At 42.3% G+C, this 20,614-nt stretch overlaps 1 protein-coding gene across 3 annotated transcripts in view; it reads right to left on the reverse strand.

Annotated features, from left to right (window-relative positions):
• Positions 1–246: 246 nt before the first annotated feature.
• NRP1 (neuropilin 1) overlaps positions 247–20,614 on the reverse strand; it is a 125,110-nt gene continuing 104,742 nt past the window's right edge. For 2 of the 3 annotated variants that reach the window (XM_082192227.1, XM_082192226.1), the window contains exons 12-17: positions 17,752–17,811; positions 11,664–11,801; positions 8,716–8,987; positions 7,307–7,400; positions 5,588–5,644; positions 247–4,590 (exon numbers count right to left, since the gene is read on the reverse strand). In XM_082192227.1, the coding sequence (XP_082048353.1) occupies positions 4,298–4,590; positions 5,588–5,644; positions 7,307–7,400; positions 8,716–8,987; positions 11,664–11,801; positions 17,752–17,811 (914 nt within the window). In that variant the 3' untranslated portion in view covers positions 247–4,297. The remainder of the gene's footprint in view (positions 4,591–5,587; positions 5,645–7,306; positions 7,401–8,715; positions 8,988–11,663; positions 11,802–17,751; positions 17,812–20,614) is intronic. The other variant, XM_082192228.1, reaches the window with a different exon arrangement.

Raw genomic sequence — 20,614 nt, forward strand, 5'->3', positions numbered from 1 at the left:
CTTTGAGTTGAATAGTTGATAGCTAATGCCGGTCTTCATAATGTGATGTGGGACATTCTAGAAGTGGATTTTGAACATGGAATTGCCTTCAGTGCTGCTTTGTTTTAGTCTGTTTTCAGGCAAGTTTTCAGACTAGCAGATGAGAATCTTAACATCTGTGCTTGTTAAAAGATGCTTTTAAAAGGTAAGCTGTTTTTTTAAAACCAGTACAGCTGTAAGCATAATAAAAGTCATGAAGGTATGGGGTATTTTATGAAAATGTTTAATTCAACTGTTTCTTTGGAATGTAGTAGTCATTGTTTGGAAATTTTAAATTACAATTCAATCCTATGTGTTCCCCCCCACCCTTTTTTAAATGCTACTCAGTGTCCGAGAATACAAACGTCATTTAAAGTTAAGGCTTCGCTGTTCATTTTGAAATAACAATTTAAAAGTGTCATATTGTCATAGAAAATAAAAAATTTCTGTAAAAAAATTCGCACAAAATTTTATGATGGTACAAAACATGAAGCAATAATATACCAGTAAAATGAATTCATTTTACTACAGAAGATTTTTATAAGTTTTTTTTGATAAAGAAAAAAATATGTTATTTTACACTTTCAAAATTATGAAACAATCTAAAACAATATAAACTGAACATTTCATAACACTGCCTTTACAAATTAATAACTTTATAAACATATATTTTTTAAATATATTTATCAGTGCAAGATACTTTCTTTTCCATCTAAAGTTGCAGTATCGTTTTTCCTTTGCTTGAAAGGGCAGTTTTCATTCAATTCCTGTTTGAAGAAATCATATCCCTTGTTCTTCCGTTCTAGCATTAAACAGCCACAGCACTGGGGTTTCCTTATTCTGTTCATACAAATTTGCACTCTGGCTCATCAGCTCCAAAGGTCTATGTTGACATATCTGCTGGAATAATATTCACGGAACTCCCCCTTCCCTATTCCGGGATGTGACAGTGGCGCAGCAGCCAATGCTCTCCATCACAGGCATTGAGTTGCTGGCACGGGAAATTTTAGATGAAGCCATAGGAAAAAGGGTGCAATGCGCCAAGCACTACTCTTGTAGAGCTTGATCTGTTTCCGTGGAGTTGGCACACACTGAAACAAATGGAGGATGCACACTGGCAGTGCCTGGTGGATTGCAGCCAAAAGCTTTACTGTTCCAACTAGAACAAAACAAATAGCTAACCCCACATCCATTTAAACAAATTGAAATGTTTTTTGAATGAGTTTGCTTGGGCTTCCCCCTCCCCTCTGTGATAAGTCATGAGTCTATATTCATGCTCGCATCTTCCACGTTGCTCCCAGAGAGAGGCTTGTGATACTGCTCTCTTCACATGAGCAACTTAAGATCCATGCAACGTCACTTAAAAGGTTTTAAGCGGTCCCCAGGAGCAGAGAACGTGCCACTTCTGGGTTTGGTTCTGCACTAAATAACATTTGGCGCATTCAATACAAACCAAATAATAGTAGAGGTTGTACTCTACTGGGGTTGGTTCACACATGCATGTTTATGACGTGTTTTGTAGTGATATCAAGTGATTACCCACTCGTGTGAATGATGCATCAAAGTTGTTGTTTTTTTACACATGATCTAGCATCAGCTCAAAACACAATATTCTTCTATGGAGACAGTTCACAGAATTAACTGAGAATCACCCCAAGCTGAATAATGAAGTGATGAGATAAAGTGATAAGGAAATGCCATTGTTCAGTGGTAGAGCGCATGCCCAGGTCAATCTCCAGCACACTTAAGATTTAAAAGCTTATCATACAGCAGACTTAGGAAAGACCCTTCTTTACTTGAAACTTCGGGGAGGTTGGTATAGTCAACATCAGGCTAGATGGACCAATGGTGTGACTCAGTGGAAGGCAGTTTCTTCATTCATATGTTCATGCATGTGTGAACCAGTTTTTCTCAATGACGAAATGTGAGCTTGGCTCATTGTTTCCAAGTTCTGCCAAGTGCACGTCTTTGCAATTAAACCCACCAACTTTAAACGATGTTTGCACTCATTTAGGTCACGGATCTTAAGATGCTCATGTGACGAAAGAAGAGTCAATAATTACACAACACAACTAAATATTACATGAAACAAGTGCAGTCAAAAATTATTTCAGCTTGCTCTTCCCTTTGGGATAATTAACTGGCAAGGTGAGCCAATTTCAGTATAGGATGGATATCTAAAAGCTGATTCATATGCTATGTTTCGTTAAGGTGATTTTTCTCACGGTAAATGTTGAGCCTAAAATACAGCCTTGTGTGGGCGATATTCCTGGAGTTTTCAAAGATTTTCTCTGCTACAGTAAATACCAGCTCCCACCATGTCAAGGTGCATTTGAACAAAATATTTGCCATACGCACAGCACTGAGGTGGCAAAATCACCTTGTGGTGACTCTTGTGGTCATTTAAGATCTTATTTCAGAAAATCATTTAATTCCTAAATGCATTGCATCAGTTATCAATTACTTTTTATAGCCATTATTTTCAACATTAAGTCTGCTGTTTCTGAAGGGGGAAAAAAGTGGACCTACAAATAATTTGTATACACAGTGCTCTTAGAAGAGTAATTTGCAACAAAATCCCCATGTGGTTTGGTACATTCTCTGTTTGAAGGTTTTGTCCTCATTTAGGATTAATATGTTATGTACTGAATTTTGTTTAGCAAGCAACTTGTTGATCAAGCCAACATAAGCACCATCTATTTGTAGCAGCATCAGTGTAACCCTAATTAGCACAAATCAATCCTACACCGAGACGACCACTTTTAAATTGGACAGCAAGGCTAAGAGATGGCAAGAATGGCCTTTACTTTGCAGGAAAAATTATTCATTGCCGTCTATGAATACGAATGCATGGCTTACTTAAGGGGAAAAAACAGATACTGTCACTTTATGCTGTTAACAAGAAAACCCAAAGTTCAACTTTGGAGGGTAGAGTTAAGAAATTTCCCTTACTTTAGAAAAACAAAACAAAACAAAACACAACACAACACAAAAGTCTAATAAAATTATTTTTGCCATTACCAGCAAATTAAAGCTGCATTTCCCTTTCCTTGGCAATGGCAAATGCTTATGCAACAATCTACGTAGAGACAAAGAGGAGGAGAGAGCAAGAGAGAGATCGCTTATATTTGAAAATACATTCTATATGAAAGAACCATAAAAGGAGGAGGAAGGCAGGAGATATTGCAGCTTTGTACAAAAATGGTCCAGAGACATGAAACTGAAATACAAGGAAATGGAAGAATCAAGCCACCAGGTTGTCCCGTTTCCTTAAGCCCTTGCCTTCCCAAGGTTTACTTACGCTAAAATATACTTTCTCGTTAGTCAGTGAGCCCTTAGGGTAAGTAATAAGGACAAGGACTTTTAACTGGAGAAAGAGAGAGAGAGACAAAGCTGGAGTTGATGATAACACAATGAGAAGCAGTACAAACAAAAAGGCACTTGAGAGGACACACACTAGCCAGTGCCAAGGACTTTTGCTTTGTTTTTGTTACAGTGTTAGGCAGTACACTTGGTTCGCCGGTTGTTTCTGGGTGATGGCACATGTTTCTTGTATGGAATTCACAAGCACAAAGTTTAGCACAACACTGAGAAACATCAATAAAATTCTGACTGTATTGCTTGGTAAACAGAGCTGACACACTAGACCAGTACTGATGCTACCAGTACTTTTGTTTTGTTTCAAAAGCACCCCTAACCCTCCGTTGCCTATGCACAACACAAGCAATTATACACAAATACAGGTTCAGGAATCCACCAAGTTGCTGTTGCTCCCAAATATTTTAGTCTTCTTCTGGGCACTGAGCTACAGAGAGCGTGTCCATCTAAAGGACCCCCACCGGAATACACTTTGTGACAGCATCTTGGATTTTTGCACAGTAAAAAGTAAAACTTGCTCATCAAAAGTTGCAGAGGGGGCTGGAAGGAGGAAGGAAACAAACCAAGAGGAAGGTGGGGAAGGAAGGCAAAATGAAAGCAAAACAAAACATCCCTTCTTAAGTCAATCATACTTGGTCTCAACACCAGCATTTGATTATTTCAAATTAAAACAGAAACAGAAGTAGACTGTACATGATTCAGATTGTTTAACACAGATTGTTGTCCAAGTTTTAGGATATCTGTTACACTCACTGAAGCTCCTGAGAAAAGCTTGGCTCAGCGTCCTCAACGCAGTTTCCAGGCTGTACAGTAATAGAAGATCCATGGTTCCCCAGCCTTAAGCTGGTTACATGTTCTTCTGCCTCAATTCTCTAAAACTTCTTCAGCTGCTCCTACATCTTCATGCCTCTGAGTAAGTATTCTGTGCGTTCAGTTTGTCTTTTTTCAATTTCACACCATCCACCAGTTCGAAATTGTAGTTCTCCAGGGCAGACAAGTTCCTGTCTGACATCCCATTGTGCCAGCAAGCGCAGTACAGAATGACACCGCAGATCGCCCCCAAAAGCACGCCCAGTGCACTCATGGCTATGATGGTGATTAGAATGGGGTCAAGAGTCTTCAGCACGTTTCCTGGCTTTCTGGAGATGTTGTCGTTGAAAGTCTCCCCGTTCTCACGGTAATCAGGAGTAAAACCTGCAGGGAAACAAAGAGCAACAGTGAGGATGTGACTTGGGCATCTAAAGCTGAGGGAGTGAATGAATGAAAGTCTGGCGTGAGGATGTGAATAGTATGTGTTCAGTGATAGAAGATGGAGCTTGATACATTTGAGATGGGGGTTGTTTTGTTCCGTTTTTATGGATGGGTGTGTTCAATGTGTTTTAACTTAATTCTGTGCATATCTTTTGGTCAAAGAAACATATGACAAAAGTGCAAATTTCAAACACAGCTGCGTTCCAGTCTGTATATTGATTTGAAAATGCAAATTAGGTAGATTCTCATTAAGATATAGATTGAAAAATCCCATCGCTGCATTCCCAGGCAAGGCCTTCTTGGTGGTGGTGCCCAAACAGCAGAAGTCCTTGCCACGGAAGAGGCAGCTGGCTGCTTCTCTCTGTGCTTTTAGGCATCACCTAAAAACAACACTGTTTAGACGCACTTTTCAGCAAAGCAGCTTGGGCATAATTCAGTATCTACCATATTTATTATGCCTTTTATTTATGTTATTTTGCTGATTACTGCCATCATGATGATTGTTAGCTCCTAGACTACTGGCAATGATCCCTCTCTCACACCACCTGCCATGTCCTGAAAAACAACAACAGCTTCCAACTCTACAGTTATATGATTCTATTTTAAACAGAGGTTGCAAGGCCATCTGTCAGGGATTCTTTAGCCGCGATTCCTGCATTGCAGGGGGTTGGACTAGATGACCCCTGGGTATACTTCAAACTCTACATTTCTCTGATTCTATGAACAACTATTGTCTGCTACCGTCTGTCCCAGGCTTAACAGCTTTCAAGGGGATTTTATACATTTAAAAAAACCCACGTAAAAATGAAGCAAGGGCTGTGTACACAATCAAACCCTGCACATAATACACAGAAGAGATCTTACTAGAATGGCGATTAAAATCAATTAATATGCTGCCAAGATTCACATGGCAATAAAATCGTTATTTTAAACCCTGTACCTGTTTGATTAATATCTGGCTCTACTTTGGCTTTCTTGCTCCCTGCGTCGTTTGATTCTGGCAAAGGAAAGAGAATTGACATTGATTATTAGGGTGACAAATACTGATTGGCTATCATGCTGGCAATAATGGTATTGAGGATTTTCCTCCTGCCTTAGAGCATGATTATGTCAGCTTGACAGAGCTGTTCATTACACTGGTCTCCCAAAATTAGCTAAGGAGGGGGGGGAGGGGAAGGTTAAAAAAACCCAACCTCCCACTGCCCCAACTTGGCACAGTTTGAGAGTTATCAGCAGGGGTCTTGTGTCTCTGGAAAATGAAAATCAGTAGGCAAAATTAGCATGTTTCATTCATTGTATTTATAATCTTGGAGCCCGGTGATGTAAAACACTTAATCATATACAAGCAGCCCTTAGCGTCAAGAAAGAGTTTTGCTGGCTGCAGAGCGCAAGCAAGGGATTTTGGATGTGTTGTATGAACTGTGAAATATAAATCCTAGGACCACAATCCCATCTAGGAATAATCCACCTAAATGACAAGGAGTGTGTGAGGTTAACTAGGAAGTCAGCTTCTAGACTGCTAGGGAGCAACTCTCTTATAAATAACCAGCTTCTTCATGTGAGTGGTTATTGTGATGCATCCTGAAGATCACCCACTAAAGGCTGAACTGGATTGGAGTTTACAGCTGTAATAGCTATAAATAGCTATAAACGGAGGATGGGGATGATTTCAAGCAGAAAAATAGCAGATGGGAGGGGTGCTAAACCCTTCACTTGCCAACCACTTCCCTGCTGCATTCCTTTCCTCAAGGCTATTTCCCCCTCTAACAAGCTTATTTCTGGTCTTGGAGCTGGAAAGTGATGGGAGGGAATGGGTTGTGTTGCTGGTGGGAAGCAGCACTTTCCCCCCACCTGCTGCTTTTCTGGGGGAAATATCCTTCCCAAGCACTGCTTTTCATCACAAGCTCCATTTGAAACCATGAGGCGGCTGATATGCCTCCAAAAACTCATTACAAAAGTATTTGTTACCAGTAGCAGCCTGTGCGTTGGGGAGCAGCCAGCCTCCTGACATGGGTGTTACTGCAGTTTACCTGGACTGGGGTGGAGCAAGGAGACAGCAATGTTGAGGGTGCATGGATGCTCATGCCCATGTGTAGTCCTAGCTCCAACTTCATTACTGCTCCTCTGCCCCACTCTTGCCCTGCCCAGGTAAAGGGACCCCTGACCATTAGGTCCAGTCGTGACCGACTCTGGGGTTGCAGCGTTCATCTTGCTTTATTGGCCAAGGGAACCGGCGTACAGCTTCCAGGTCATGTGGCCAGCATGACTAAGCCGCTTCTGGCGAGCCAGAGCAGCGCACGGAAACTCTGTTTACCTTCCCGCCACAGCAGTACCTATTTATCTACTTGCACTTTGACATGCTTTCGAACTGCTAGGTTGGCAGGAGCAGGGACCGAGCAATGGGAGCTCACCCCGTTGCGGGGATTTGAACCGCCGACCTTCTGATTGGGAAGTCCTAGGCTCTGTGGTTTAACCCACAGCGCCACCCACATCCCATGCCCTGCCCAGGTAAGCTGCAGCAACACTGAGGTCAGAAAAATAATTATAAAGAATTTACTACATAGAGGCAGGATCCTGTATCTATTTACAAAGCTGCCATTATCAGAATTAATAGTGCTCTGAATGAGTTATCTGGTAGCTCCTGTCAGATTATACTTACTTCGGCATTCCTCAGGTGCTATGTGGTTGTCAAAGTTAATGTCATCCACTGCAATTCCTCCATTTCCTATTCCAATTTCTCCTTCTACCATCACCTGGAAAAATTAAATGACTTGTTTGTTTGTTTACAGTTAATAGCTAGAAGCAGAATCCTTAACCAGTCCTTAGGCCAACATGCCACTGAAGAGTCATATGATTTGTGTGTCTACCTATCAAGGCTGAAGATATAGCATAGATTTCTCAGCTTTTCTGGAATTATGAATTAGCAACAATAGAGGTAGTGAAGGAGTTGTGGAATTCGCTCTCTCAGGAGGCTTGGCTGCTACAAACTTTGCTACCTTTTTAGTGCCAGGGAAAGAATCTATTTTAAGAATTCTTCCACACTTTCAAAGTTTAATAGTTGTTCTTAGCGGCGTAGCGTGGGTTGTCAGCACCCAGGGCAAGGCAAGTAATTTGCGCCCCCTAACCCGGGGCAAGGCAAGTAATTTGTGCCCCCTAACCCGTTGCAAGGCAAGTAATTTGCGCCCCCTAACCCCTAACCTGCCGCCGCTGCCAGCTTCTTCTTGCTGCTGCCTGGTCTGGTCTGGTGTGGTTCTCTCCCGCGCTCAGCGCTGCGCTGGGCGGCCGCTGCACTGTCCCTCCCCCAGATAGTCCCTCGCTCTTTCTCCGCACCGCACGCCTGGCACCCACCCCCTCCACAGTGGGGGCGACCCAGCGGCTCGGATCGGATTCGCACAGCCAGCACTGCAGTGTGTGAGAGAGAGTGAGCCAGGTAGGGGCAGAGAGCTGCGAGTGCGAGCGCCCCCCCCCCAGATGTTGCGCCCGGTGCGGCTGGCCCCCCCTGCACCCCCCACGCTACGCCACTGGTTGTTCTAGCTGCAGCAGCTTTGTATTGTCTTTCTATTTGTATTGTTATTATATTTGTGTGCTTTCACCCTGTTTTACAATATGGAAGCGTGGCTGAAAGGTGGTTATGTAACATTTTAAGATAATGAAACTGAGAAGTTGGAGTGAGAAACAACCCTTGATCCAGAAGAAACAAGGCGGCATTTTAAAAGTTTAACATGACAATTGCACTCATCTGTCCGCCACGGGATACAGACTGCAAAATCTGAATGCCCATAATAGATCAGGGCACAAATGCAGCAGGTGCTTGGCCCTGCCTTGATGAACACATGAACCTGCCTATAGCGAGTCAGAGCAGCACTGACTGCAATGGCTCTTCAAGGTCTTCTGCTGAGAGAAGTCTTTCCCATTTTGAGATCATTTTAAATCGGGGTGGGGAACTCAAATCATGGGCTCCCCTGCCCTTTCTCTGTGGCTCTCAGGACTCATTCCAGGTTACATTGCCTCCCCAGCCACACCCACTATCCTCAAGCTAAAAGTTTGTGCCTGTATTTATTTGCCTACCTGATAATGCTTTGCAGACTTATGGAGCAGGACCCGGCCTTCTTTCCAGCTGTTTCCCTGATTTCCAGCCAGCATCCACAAGACCTGATCATACTCTCTATGCGTCTGGTACCGCAGCTTGATCCTCAGTGTGCCAACTTGTTCGCCCAGCATATGATACCAGAACGTCATGCAGACTGCAGAGTTCTGCGGGTTGATGATGGGGCTGATGAGCCGTGCAACTTTGCCTTTCTGGTTTTCATCAGCTTGTGAGTAAATGAAATTGCCATCTCCTGCTGTGACAAACATACTGCATTAGAAATAATGGCCCGCTTTTGGTTCCCTTAAGCCTGATGAACCTCAAGTATTCCAAAACTAATCTAGCCTTTTTAGAAAAATGGATTTGCAATGGAAGCGTCTTGCAGGTTACCCTGTGCTCTCTCCTCTGGCTGCAGCAATTCCTTTCAAGTAAGTCAAGGTTGTTCCTTCATCTATATTCCTATCCCATAAAAGAGAACATGTGGCACTGTGGATCATTCAGGTGATGGTGTGGACCAGCCTTCCCCAACCTGTTGCCCTTTGGACTACAACTCTCATCAGTTCCTGGTCAATGTGAACAATGGCCAGGGATGATGGGAGTTGTAGTCCAAAATGCCTGGAGGGCAACATGTTTTGAAAAGATTGTGTTGGCAGAAAGGACGAGAGTCTCGATGGGACACTATGCATAAATAGGCAGGATAAGCTGGAGGGACCATGGCGCCACAGAAGGAGGCCGTGAGTTTGCTTAGCAAAACAAGCCCCAGTTGATGTTAGGTTTCTGTTTGTGCCACTGTGCAGTGCTTGGAGTCACAAGACTCTGTTTTGCATTCCAGACTGTTGGAAGTCTCACAGAAGACAGAAGACGGATGTGATGTTTACTGGTTTCCTGTTCCTTTGTTTTCCAGTTGCTCTCTGCCTTTCACAGAGAGAGCATGTATATTTCTTTTCTGTCTGCGTAGCGAGAAATAAAACTCTTTGCAATGTAGCTTATATTTCTCGTCCTTCCCTGCTGCTGGATACTCTGTGTAATGAGGCAACGTGCCTGCAGCCTTATCAGAAGCTCAGGTCATTAATCATCGTCGGAGGCGATTCCGAAGGACTCGACCGGAGGATGAGCTTTTCCAATTCGGTCGTAGTGGAGGCTCTGACAGTTGAGAGGAACTTATTTCTTTATTATTTCTTTTTATACACTGCTTGTCTGTGGTGGGTTCCTGCTTGGTGCAGCGAGTGAGGGTCAATAACAGGCAGGACAAGAGAAGGAATTGGTGGGAGGAGGCGGTATAATTTCGAGTTTGTAAAGAGAGACCCTGTGCGGTGTAGAGGTTAGAGTGTCAGACTAGGACCATAGGAGGCTACACTTTTCACATCTCTCCTCAGCCATCAAATACACTGAGAAATCTTGGGCTGGTCACCAACTCTCACCATAACATACCTCACAGGGTTGTTGTGAAGATGTAATGGGGGTGAGGGAGACTATGTACACTGCCTTGAACTCACTGGAGGAATGGCAGGGTATAAATTAAACAAACAAACAAACAAAAGAAAACAAAATGGCAACCTTAGCAACTCGTTCATGCACATTTTGGCCCGATTATACTTAACGGAAGCAAGATGGCAGAAAAACATATGTGACACATGGATTTTCCGAAGGAATTCAAGACATCTTGTACCCTGATCCCAAACACTTGTGCCACTCAGCATTCCTGCTTGCAGTTCTGGAATCATTCCCCACAGTGATCTTGCATTTAATTTATTAGATTAAATCCCCCCCCCCCAAATGCATTGATAGCTCCGCTTCTCTGTGTAAAATATAGAAAGCAGCTGTGGCGTGTGGCATAGAGCCCTTTACAAACTGGCAAGACAAGTCCAAGTGTTTTGCAGAAAATAAGAAACCAGAACTTGTGATGTTTCTGTGAAAATGTTTCCAGATTACAGCGTTGGAATGTAAAAGGCACCTGAAACTCGAAAACCTGATGATAACAAAACCACATTTAAGGAGTATCATTTTTTTCCACAACCTTTCAATGAGAGGACAAGTTGTGCTTGCCTCCAGACACTGATGGCAAAGTTCAAATATTTTTCATTTCAAGAATATTATTGCAGCTCTGGGTCAGGAACTCTGCCTACTTTGTCTTAATTAGTGCTCAACTTATGCATGCCTTTTAGATTTTGTCAGTCCATGGCTAACATGGCTTTTAACCTCCCTTCAATGTCAGATCTCACTAAGTCATTTCATTTTACTTTGCATCAATTTTTCCCCATTATTGCAGCCTTCGTTTCAGATAACTGCCTTTTGCTTAATTTGATGCCATTTATTTGTACAGTACCATTTATAGTCAAAGTATTATAAGTTTTCCCCCCTTCTACCCCATAAAACTAAATGTACTTGTCTTAGGATTCAATTGAAAGCGTCTCTAAATTTAAGGAGCCCAATTTTGTCTAATTTCCTTGTCATTCTCATTAAGTAAAAAGAGGGAGGGAGAGGGGCTGCAGAAAGTGGAGATGGGAGGAGGGGGGTCACAGCCAGCACATTTGACATTTGCATAGATGAAAAGGAGACCAATAATTGAGGCACACATGGGTCACAAAATGCCCCATTGCTTATTACATTTGGAAGGTAGCAAGTATCAAGCATGAGATGGCTTGAGGTGCTGCTAAGGGACTTCTAGATATATTTGTAACATATATAGCTTGATCCAGGTATTCTTGAAAGGCATACAGGAGACAAAAGGCTCTGGAATAGCTGTAGCACATTCAGTTCAATTTGACTATAATCCTAGGAAGGAACCTAAAAGAGCACAGTTCTTTTTTGTTGTTGTCAGTGTGAAATTCAGTAACGTGAAATACCGTTCCCTGGAAGGCCTTTTGATTTTGAACACAGTGCTCTCTTTCTCCCGCCACTGCTAGTTCAGCTGTGAACCCTACTTTACCTGTGTGGTCCTGAATGGGTCCTGGTTTGCTGGCGACCACTGCCCACCGTAGGTCCAGTTGGCTGTCGTGCTCCCAACGGCAGATTGTCTTCTGAGAACTGTAGCCAAAACCACAGTTGAAACCATATGCTGGGAGTTCTTCAGCAATGGAGGGAGGAATGGGAGGAACAGAGAGAGAGAGAATTACTTATGCTGGTAAGTTAATAACAGCACATTTTCTCTTACGCCCCTCCCCACAAATAGAACACCCGTCCCTAATGATCTGTCAATGTCTGCCCAACATTTTAAGGCAATGTTCATCTGGCTCTTGCACCATTTGCTGAAAATGGTTAGAGGGTGATGGTTTGGTTCAGGCGTAACACCAAACCATGGTGTTATACTATGTGAGCAAGGCTGGAATGCAGCTCAAATCATGATTGACAACCCTTGTTGTAGGGCAAGCACAAGCTACAGTTTGCTGCTTTAGATGTAACAGCAAAGTATGGCTTGGAAGAAACCAGAAAAGAAAGGACAATGAAAAGGCTGGTGTCAGATGTGAGGGCTGCATGGCAAAGTGCCCAATAGTAGTGGGTCCCCTCTTACACCAGTGGTCTCCTCCACCGGACAGTGGCGGACAGTGAGAAGCAGGAGCATTGTCACAGTCTGCAGTAGCCATCTCTGAGCTGCCCGCCATTTTGAAGTTCCCACAATATTCCAAACTAGCAGCAGTCCAGGCTACTGTGGGGACACAAAAGTGGTGGGTTCTCAACTGCCTGTTTCTACTACTTAGTAAGCCTATAGCCAGGGACACAGGTAAGCAATGATATCATGATATCATCAACAGATCTGCCAACGTCCATAATAAATTAATTCACAAATGGACAACAAAGCACATAATTTGTAAATTGGACTTTAACACACAGTGTCCAAATGGAAAGCACCCCCCCAGTGTTTAACAAATGTCACGTCCTTCTCAAATTCATTATGTTGTTTCAATCTGGCAATGGAAGCTCCATTGTGCACAGAGAGATTTGCATAAGAGCAATCTTGTCCAGTTTCTTCCAGTATCAGGGAATGCTCCACATATTAAGAGAATTTCTTGATGGACTTCATATCCTATTTGTACCTGGCAACCACAGAAAGGTATCCACAATGCATCAATTCTTGCTCTACATTTAAATAATCTGTTTCCTCCATCTGCTTCCTGAGCATGTGCTTCAAGAGTTTCTCAGCATTCCAGAAAGACTATTCTCAGTGTTAGAAGAATGATTTATGTTTTGATTTCAGAATGCCTTTTTTTTTGCACCTCAACGCAGATAAGAAGATCCATGCATTCCAGATTCTAGATCTGTATCCAGATGTGCACCTAAATGCAGATGTGGTCTGTAGCCATCTTCCAGCATTGTAATGAGGTGACAAGGAAGTATGTGAAGGTGTCAGTAAGGACAAATGTGCTGGCACCACCACTGCTTTGCCATTTCAGATGTCCCTCAACTTGTGGTTGGTGACTGCAATGGGGAGATTCCTGCACTCATAGGGGTTCTCTGTGTGTTTTAGAACCCTGGAAAATTAGGATTCTAAAATGTGTGGGGAACTTTCACAAGTACGGGTGTCTCTTTGTTGTTAGGAGGAGGTTTTCAAAGGTTGTCAAGGGCCTAGTTGCTGCTGATTTTACCACTGGATTATTTAAGAGGTTTTGTGCTGCATGGTGGAATAGTGGGTGGTGTGCCAGGGGAATTAGTGGGGATGGGGCTTATTTTCTACTTTTGCAAATCATACAATATATTGTAGGTGGTAACAATGATCATAAGTAAATAAATAAATTTTTTTTGCATGCACTTTAATTGGCCCACAAGATGGCAGCATTTAAATGAATACATTTGGAAAGGACAAGAGACAAATGTGGCCCACAGCCAACTATATACAAAATAGGCTTCAAAAGAAGCTCCCTGTAAAACAAGGGAAGTCTGGTATTATGTAGCTTATTTTGGTCTGGATGAGATCATATCTTGTTTCCAGATTTTGTCTAGTTCTGCCTAGTAGTCTTACATGAAATAGTTTGTTATCTTTCAATTGAGCCTGAAATTTTAATGTAAAAACAAATTCCACACAACTAAATCCTTTTTTGTGTTATTTTTGGATTTTCAGAAAAAAGTTTCAAAATAGGTAATATACTTTCATTGTTGGGAGAAAATGCCCACTTGACCATGGGCAACTCCTAAATTAATAACCCCTCCTCTCTTTCTCAACCAGGTAACATTAAGAAGGTCAATATCTAAAGACATCATCCAATTTTTTTAAAAAAAACCTATCCCTAATTAACAAAAGAATGAAAAGAAACTCCCATAATCTCAAACATGAACTCATGTTTGAAATATTGTCTTGCTGTTGTGACTGATGATGCTTCAAGCTCAGCTAGGAAGATTGATAGTGCAACAATTCAATTCTCTTTCACCAGGAATGAGGTAATGCAGGGCAACCCTACACCATCAGCATTCTTGTGATAATGAAAACATACTGCATCAGATTTCAGCGGATGGACTGTGACCCACACCTGGTAGGTTGCATCAATTGCATTTATTATTTTCAAATGAGAAGGAGGAGAAAAAACCCCCAATGTAAGTGGCAACTTGCAGAATTGGGTTAAATATGGGCCCTTGTGGGCCTGAAGAATATTGCACACAAACATTACAGAATAGGTGTGGGTCAGGTGTGCAATATGAAGGAATTCATGCCAGCTAAATTTCTTTTCTGCCTATTGAATTGCACAATAATTCAAATATTCCATTGGAACTCAGGTAGCTGTCCTCATTGCTCACAAGCCTTAATTGAACATACTATTTCAATTAATTGATGCTAATTTACAATGGCCCATTTGTGATTTTAGTGCAGATGTTTTCATAAAACACACATGAGCGAAAGCAGCAGATGTCTAAAATACCCAGTTAGGCAATTTAAAAAATGGCCAAGTGATGAGGCAAATATATTGCAGGCAAATGCCAATTCAAGTGAGTACAAGCTTGCTGGTTTGCAATATTCCAAATGATTCCATTATATGTAGAGCACTTGAAATAAGCCCCTGAATGTCTTGGCTAGGCTTTCAGGGCTGGCATCTGAAAATGACTTAGCAATCGAGCTACTGCCTTGAGTCAACAGAACCAGAAGTGCAGGACTGGTCTTGCTTTGCTCAGAACCCCCCCCCCCCAATCCCTACATTTTCAGTTTGCCAGAGGTACAGAGAAACAGAGAAAAACAGCAAATACGGCGGCACTAGTTGCCTAACAAGCTGTTTGAATTAGAGTTAATGGGTGATGTGTAGCAAAATCTCCATATGACTCTTTAACAAGCATAGAGGTACATGGCATTATGTAATTAAAACAAATCTGGCCTGTGAGAGTAGCCAACAGCTGCGTTTCTTGGCCACTTCTTGCTCTCGGCTGGAATCATTAATACTCCACATGAACAAGCAGTTGGACAAATTCTGTGCAATACCATTTGTCTATCCCCTCTTGTGGGTTTTGGTTTTTTTGCACTCATCTGTTTTAAGCAAGAAGGGATGGGATGCCACCAATCAAATATCCACTTTGGAGACACAAAGGGTTGTATCGAATGAAGCACTACTCAGAGCAGAGTCACTGAAATCAGTGGGCCTGTTAGCCATGCTCATTAATTTCAGTGTGCCTTCTCTGGGCAAGACCAATGCTAGCTATAACCCAACGCCATTTTCAAGCAGGTGAACATTTGAATAAAGAGACTAATTTCGAAACACTCTATGCAACTTTTAATTTGGGCATGGACTTTTAGCAGTTGGGAGCTCTTGACAAAGGGGTGGCTTGCACATTATGGCTCTCACATGGAGGCCACTAACTGCCACCAATTGTCGCCAACTAGCAGCAGCAGCAGCTCAGTGCCTTGACAGGGCAATTTTATCTGTGCCCCTGCAAATGTTACTTTGTAAATGTTTACAGTAGTGTGAGGAACATTGATTAGAGCAAGAAGCTGCTGCAGTGTGACAACGGACACCTGGAAAAATATATGCGGTGTCCTTAGAAGGTTTACAGCTGCACTCCTAATGTTTGCTTAATTGGAAGGAAGTCTGATTGACCTCAGTGAGACTCGATTCTCAGGGTACACATGCAAAAGGATCAGAACAACATTTCTGCCCAAGCACTTTGTAAGTATTCTTCTTCCATGTTGCTTTTGCAGGTTCCTGAAGGAATTCAGTTCATTCCTCCAGCCCACACTTCTCAATGTCATGTACTTTGCTGAATCGCAAGAAAGAAAGATTGAATTTAAGAGCTTGAACTTGGCATGCAGAGAGCTTACAATTCTTGCATGAATGGAAGCTTGAATGGAGTGTAGCTCTGGCATCTACCCCACAGTGCTGAACAGGCCCGTGACTTCTTGCAAGGGGTGGCATTCAGCTAACGCTTGCAGGATGTGCTTCCTTGCCCTCGCATTTTCCCTCCCTTCAAAAACGGGCAGGAATTTGAGTCTTGAGTGAGACTCCCATTGGTGTCCATTCATATCCCCTGAGCCGACATTTTGAGATGAATGGAAATTGAGCTAAATGGGGACCATTCAGTTTGGTTTTCCATTTGTCCCCGAATGCAAGCACTGGGCACTGCATGCATTCCCTAGTAATGAATTAGTTCTGCAACTTTAGTTCTTGCTTCCTTAAACTGCACAGGGAAGGTGGTAGTGGGATCATTTGGGAAATAAAATGAGACCTAGGAAATGTGAGAAAGCCCATCTTTTTGTTTAAATTGGAAGCTTATATAAAAGATACTTTACCGAGTAGCTCAGGACTTTCCTATAAATGTCAGAATGCACACGTACTTGAAAGTAATCAAACCATCTAGTAATGTAACTGCCAATATAATGTCTGTCCCATCAATACAATGTCTGCAAAAGCACAGATACAAATGTGTTTGTCTCAAGAAATAAGAGGGCAGGATGTTGCTCACAATAGCCTATGCTGACTGAACAGTCTTGGGAGGAAGAAAACAGTGTGGAGCTGGGGAAAGTGTTCACCTTCATGACATGGAAATCCAAAGGTTAAGAGACACAACCTTGCAATTAACCACCTTCTCTTTTGGCTAATCAGGCCTGAAACACAGTTGTCTTTAAGGAAGCATGAATGCTGTTAATACATTTATGTTTTGCTTGTACCAAAGCCCCCAGTGTCATGTTGTAGTGGAAATACTTATACACACATACACACCCTGCTAATAAATTACTTTGGAGACTGTGCCTGACTGCAGTTTAATAAAGGAAATGTGAGTAACCGAGGAGTGACCAGTTCCCCTCTTTACAATTATTAACAACAACAAAATTAACATTGGTGCTGATCACTGTTGGAGAACTTTGGGGAGATGCTCTCTCTTTCTCTCCTTTCAAGCCATACAGGATATTAAAAATGGCCAGAACTCCTACTATGAGGCCCCATGTAACTGCAAATTAAGAGCTTTTCAAAAAGCTATTAGCTATTGTATTGATTGAGGGGGAGAAAGGACCAGCTGCCACTAACAGCTTCTCTCCTCTCTGCCCAAGTTTATCGTAGCACTTTGCACAACTCTTTTCAAGGATTCTTGCTAGAAAAGAATATTGTAAAACTGCCAACTCCGTGGTGGGGGAAAAAACGAACACACACTGCTTTTTTGGGTCGGGTTTTGCAGAATGGTGGAAGCTAAAAATAGGATGGCCTCCTCCTCGGTTATTTATGGCCTTTGTTGCTTTTTAGTTTGCAAACACATATTCTGTCACAGAAGAGATACAATTTATTTATTCACACACCCCCTCACCTCAGAAAGTGCAGCGTGTGATTTGGCCTGTGAATTTTTGGGTAGTATTGTCACCATTTGGCATGCAACGACACAGACGGGAAGCTAGTTCTGTGCTGCATATACATGTGGATGGAAGGAGTAAAATATTTACTGTACTGAGCTTGGAGACCAGATGCTACTTTATACTTCAGAGAGTTTGAAGGGATGGAAAGCCAGAGAGTCCTGCAATTCATTATATCTGTCTTTGGCACAAGATAACAATTGTGAAATGCACTCTATTTTAACTGGAAACACTTTTTAAAAAGAAAAGAAAAGCATCATACCTGGCTGTGCTGTAGTGTCAGCTGCTGTTGGGTTTTCTGTTATCACGGCTGTGGTACTGCCTGAAAAGGAATTGCATATGATATGTCACGTAGAACAGAAAAAGTAGATATGTAAATAACTTAGAAAAGTTCCTTGCTTATGCATCTAGCTATGTGAGCATTCGTGCATAAATTAACCCCAAAATCGAAACACTCAAGATTTGGTTTTCTTTGTCAAGAGGGATAATACTTGAAAAACTTCTTCAGACTTGTGATCTTGGACACAAACATACACATTTAACCAATTGATCCTCTTTACAGAGGAAGCAACTGAGGGTGATTTATATAAGGCCGCATCGCAAGACCAATGAACATGAACTCATTTATGTTTCTTGGAACTTTAAAGGTAAATGTAAAGGACCCCTGACAGTTAAGTCCAGTCGTGGACCACTCTGGGGTTGCGGCGCTCATCTTGCTTTACTGGCCGAGGAAGCCGATTTTGTCCACAGACAGTTTTTCCTGTTGGTTGAGAAGGATGCCACACAAAAAACAAGTCCCAGGCAAACTCAGAATCACAGTAACTTCCTGCATGGATGAGCCCAAGGAGCCAATGCCTTCGAACGGCTTCATGGGTGTGTTTGTGGGGCATGAAAAGTCTTAGGAACATAATATGTCCCACTCTTCCCTTAGCAACAGATCACAACAGAAGGCAAATGACAGGTGCAGTTGTGAGTGATGGTCTTGCAAGGTGGACATTTCACATGCAATAGATATTTACATGATTCCACATGGGTCAATTAGAAAGTGGTCCATGGTTGTTGCTGTGTATTCTAACTCAATTCTTCCAAAAATAAGTGTTCAAGGGACAATTAGATAATTTACCAGTATCCTATCACCAGAACTTATTCGTATAATTAACCATCCTAGTGAAATTCTTGAAGTCCATGATTACTTTATCATGTAATAAATGTATTTTTGTTCTTCTAAGCATATAGATAAAGGCTTTGGAAAAAAGGGGGAGAAAAGTCAGGACCAAATGTATCAAGTAATAAGCCACTGATTGCGATCAACCAAGCCTTCCTCCTATCGCTGCAGGGAAACATTTAAAGTGCTATAATGATTGTGATGAGGTTTAATGAAGCTATAATACTTTCATGCCAAGGAAAGAGCGATAGAGAGTGAGTGGTGAAGGTACAAGTCAGACATGCAGGATATATATAGGACAAAATATGCATGCATTAACAATGTTTGCCTTTATTAACTGAAAATTTTTATCGGCCTGGTAAAAGTAGCAATTAGCTTAAAGTGCAGTTGCAATTATACAACTTAGGCAAGTTTATTTTGATGCACTTGGGCAATTAGGCTTTCTGGGCTGTGTGCAATTAATAGAACCCTAAGAGCATAATTCGTAAACTCTCCATATTAAAGAAATAAAAAAGCAACAGGAGCACTCTTTGTGGGTCTCAAACCCTTTGCAGGCAGAAAAATGTACAAAGATACTGAACTGCCCTAGACTAATACTGTTAAAGCTTGCGCTTGTATTCTATCACATAAACTCACTCACTTGTATTGCACTACACACATATTTATTTATTTATGTAATGATTAGGTTACTATCAATCAATCAGTTTACTAGATTTATTAATGCAATGATTTGTTTACTTTTCCTTGTAGATTTCTAATAATAGTAACAGAAGTAATAATAATAAAAATATCAATTTAATAGTAACGTAAAATAATATTGACTTTATTATCCTGGTTTTAAAATGTGATGGACCATTAGTCACAAAGTATTGAGCTATGAGCTATGAGTTTTGATCTCTCTTCCTTCCATATACACCATTAGGTCTGATGGGTACAGAACACAAAAGTGCCTGGCAGTGGAAGCAAGCAGCAGCAGAGCTGTATGGCAGCAGGGGTCAAAGCACTGAGGGCAGTGGGGTCAGCAGGATCACTGATGGGCCCATCTGAGCTCTAGGCCCATGACAGGTGCCTAACCATGCTGCCCCCAGACACTGACCCAGGTTCTGCTGCTTGAAGGCTCTCCCCCCAGCTGTGTCACTGGGTGGGAGGGGGCAGATAAAAGCAGCAGAATGTAGAGAGGTGAGGTGAGGGGCAGGGATGTGGGTGGCTCTGTGGGTTAAACCACAGAGCCTAGGACTTGCTGATCAGAAGGTTGGCGTTTGAATCCCCGCGATGGGGTGAGCTCCCGTTGCTCGGTCCCTGCTCCTGCCAACCTAGCAGTTCAAAAGCATGTCAAAGTGCAAGTAGATAAATAGGTACCGCTCCGGTGGGAAGGTAAACGGCATTTCCGTGCGCTGCTCTGGTTCGCCAGAAGCGGCTTAGTCATGCTGACCACATGACCCGGAAGCTGTACGCAGGCTCCCTCGGCCAATAAAGCGAGATGAGCACTGCAACCCCAGAGTCAGTCATGACTGGACCTAATGGTCAGGGGTCCCCTTTACCTTTACCTTTAAGGTGAGGGGCACTCCTGTCTGTGGCCCACTCCATTTAGGGATAAAAGTAGACCTCTTCATTCCACTTTATAGTCAAACTAGTGAGTAAACACACACGTCTGCTTTGGCCATGAGAGGCAGAGGGGTCAGGTGGAGAGCAATTGCATTCCTCTGCAAGAGGAAAATACCAGATACGGAATAGGGTTGATTTTTTTGGGAGGGGGGAGAGAGAGGGATGTTGAACCAGCCCAGTGTTTTTTTTCCTGTCTCTTAATGTCTTGAAACCAGATGGAAAGCAACTCAATGAAGTGGAATAACAGAAAGGCAAGATCAATGGGAATTTTGGAATCCAGCTTGTTCATACATTTTTCTTCTTGCCCCCATTGGTTTGTCTTAATGGCAAATCTAGATTTGGGTTGAATGGATGA

Source organism: Podarcis vaucheri (genome assembly GCF_965113315.1).
Source record: "Podarcis vaucheri genome assembly, chromosome: 12".
NCBI lineage: Eukaryota > Metazoa > Chordata > Lepidosauria > Squamata > Lacertidae > Podarcis > Podarcis vaucheri.